The sequence below is a fragment of the Electrona antarctica genome (assembly GCF_951216825.1).
Source record: "Electrona antarctica genome assembly, contig: scaffold_58, whole genome shotgun sequence".
Lineage (NCBI taxonomy): Eukaryota > Metazoa > Chordata > Actinopteri > Myctophiformes > Myctophidae > Electrona > Electrona antarctica.
In genome coordinates this window covers 320,109-322,778 of record NW_027638206.1, presented here as the reverse complement: position 1 = coordinate 322,778, position 2,670 = coordinate 320,109, and the positions used below count along the sequence as shown (strand labels likewise).

The window sequence follows — 2,670 nt, the reverse complement described above, 5'->3', positions numbered from 1 at the left end:
GGGAGACTACCATACAGGTACGTTTAACACTAGAGGTGCTCACTATGAGAGACTACCATACAGGTACGTTAACACTAGAGGGTGCTCACTATGAGAGGCTACCATACAGGTACGTTAACACTAGAGGGTGCTCACTATGAGAGGCTACCATACAGGTACGTTAACACTAGAGGGTGCTCACTATGAGAGGCTACCATACAGGTACGTTAACACTAGAGGGTGCTCACTATGAGAGGCTACCATACAGGTACGTTAACACTAGAGGGTGCTCACTATGAGAGGCTACCATACAGGTACGTTAACACTAGAGGGTGCTCACTATGAGAGGCTACCATACAGGTACGTTAACACTAGAGGGTGCTCACTATGAGAGACTACCATACAGGTACGTTAACACTAGAGGGTGCTCACTATGAGAGGACTACCATACAGGTACGTTAACACTAGAGGGTGCTCACTATGAGAGGCTACCATACAGGTACGTTAACACTAGAGGGTGCTCACTATGAGAGACTACCATACAGGTACGTTAACACTAGAGGGTGCTCACTATGAGAGGCTACCATACAGGTACGTTAACACTAGAGGGTGCTCACTACGAGAGGCTACCATACAGGTACGTTAACACTAGAGGGTGCTCACTATGAGAGGCTACCATACAGGTACGTTAACACTAGAGGGTGCTCACTATGAGAGACTACCATACAGGTACGTTAACACTAGAGGGTGCTCACTATGAGAGGCTACCATACAGGTACGTTAACACTAGAGGGTGCTCACTATGAGAGACTACCATACAGGTACGTTAACACTAGAGGGTGCTCACTATGAGAGACTACCATACAGGTACGTTAACACTAGAGGGTGCTCACTATGAGAGACTACCATACAGGTACGTTAACACTAGAGGGTGCTCACTATGAGAGACTACCATACAGGTACGTTAACACTAGAGGGTGCTCACTATGAGAGACTACCATACAGGTACGTTAACACTAGAGGGTGCTCACTATGAGAGACTACCATACAGGTACGTTAACACTAGAGGGTGCTCACTATGAGAGGCTACCATACAGGTACGTTAACACTAGAGGGTGCTCACTATGAGAGGCTACCATACAGGTACGTTAACACTAGAGGGTGCTCACTATGAGAGACTACCATACAGGTACGTTAACACTAGAGGGTGCTCACTATGAGAGGCTACCATACAGGTACGTTAACACTAGAGGGTGCTCACTATGAGAGGCTACCATACAGGTACGTTAACACTAGAGGGTGCTCACTATGAGAGACTACCATACAGGTACGTTAACACTAGAGGGTGCTCACTATGAGAGGCTACCATACAGGTACGTTAACACTAGAGGGTGCTCACTATGAGAGACTACCATACAGGTACGTTAACACTAGAGGGTGCTCACTATGAGAGGCTACCATACAGGTACGTTAACACTAGAGGGTGCTCACTATGAGAGACTACCATACAGGTACGTTAACACTAGAGGGTGCTCACTATGAGAGGCTACCATACAGGTACGTTAACACTAGAGGGTGCTCACTATGAGAGACTACCATACAGGTACGTTAACACTAGAGGGTGCTCACTATGAGAGGCTACCATACAGGTACGTTAACACTAGAGGGTGCTCACTATGAGAGACTACCATACAGGTACGTTAACACTAGAGGGTGCTCACTATGAGAGGCTACCATACAGGTACGTTAACACTAGAGGGTGCTCACTATGAGAGACTACCATACAGGTACGTTAACACTAGAGGGTGCTCACTATGATAGGCTACCATACAGGTACGTTAACACTAGAGGGTGCTCACTATGAGAGGCTACCATACAGGTACGTTAACACTAGAGGGTGCTCACTATGAGAGACTACCATACAGGTACGTTAACACTAGAGGGTGCTCACTATGAGAGGCTACCATACAGGTACGTTAACACTAGAGGGTGCTCACTATGAGAGGCTACCATACAGGTACGTTAACACTAGAGGGTGCTCACTATGAGAGACTACCATACAGGTACGTTAACACTAGAGGGTGCTCACTATGAGAGGCTACCATACAGGTACGTTAACACTAGAGGGTGCTCACTATGAGAGACTACCATACAGGTACGTTAACACTAGAGGGTGCTCACTATGAGAGGCTACCATACAGGTACGTTAACACTAGAGGGTGCTCACTATGAGAGACTACCATACAGGTACGTTAACACTAGAGGGTGCTCACTATGAGAGGCTACCATACAGGTACGTTAACACTAGAGGGTGCTCACTATGAGAGACTACCATACAGGTACGTTAACACTAGAGGGTGCTCACTATGAGAGGCTACCATACAGGTACGTTAACACTAGAGGGTGCTCACTATGAGAGACTACCATACAGGTACGTTAACACTAGAGGGTGCTCACTATGAGAGGCTACCATACAGGTACGTTAACACTAGAGGGTGCTCACTATGAGAGACTACCGTACAGGTACGTTAACACTAGAGGGTGCTCACTATGAGAGACTACCGTACAGGTACGTTAACACTAGAGGGTGCTCACTATGAGAGACTACCATACAGGTACGTTAACACTAGAGGGTGCTCACTATGAGAGACTACCATACAGGTACGTTAACACTAGAGGGTGCTCACTATG

At 46.9% G+C, this 2,670-nt stretch overlaps 1 protein-coding gene across 3 annotated transcripts in view; it reads left to right on the top strand.

Annotated features, from left to right (window-relative positions):
• cwf19l1 (CWF19 like cell cycle control factor 1) overlaps window positions 1-2,670 on the top strand; it is a 25,672-nt gene that overhangs the window by 9,871 nt on the left and 13,131 nt on the right. For 2 of the 3 annotated variants that reach the window (XM_079531171.1, XM_079531173.1), the window contains exon 7: window positions 601-616. The exons of the other annotated variant lie outside the window; for it this stretch is intronic. In XM_079531171.1, coding sequence (XP_079387297.1) covers window positions 601-616 — 16 coding nt within the window. The remainder of the gene's footprint in view (window positions 1-600; window positions 617-2,670) is intronic. 3 annotated transcript variants of the gene reach the window in all.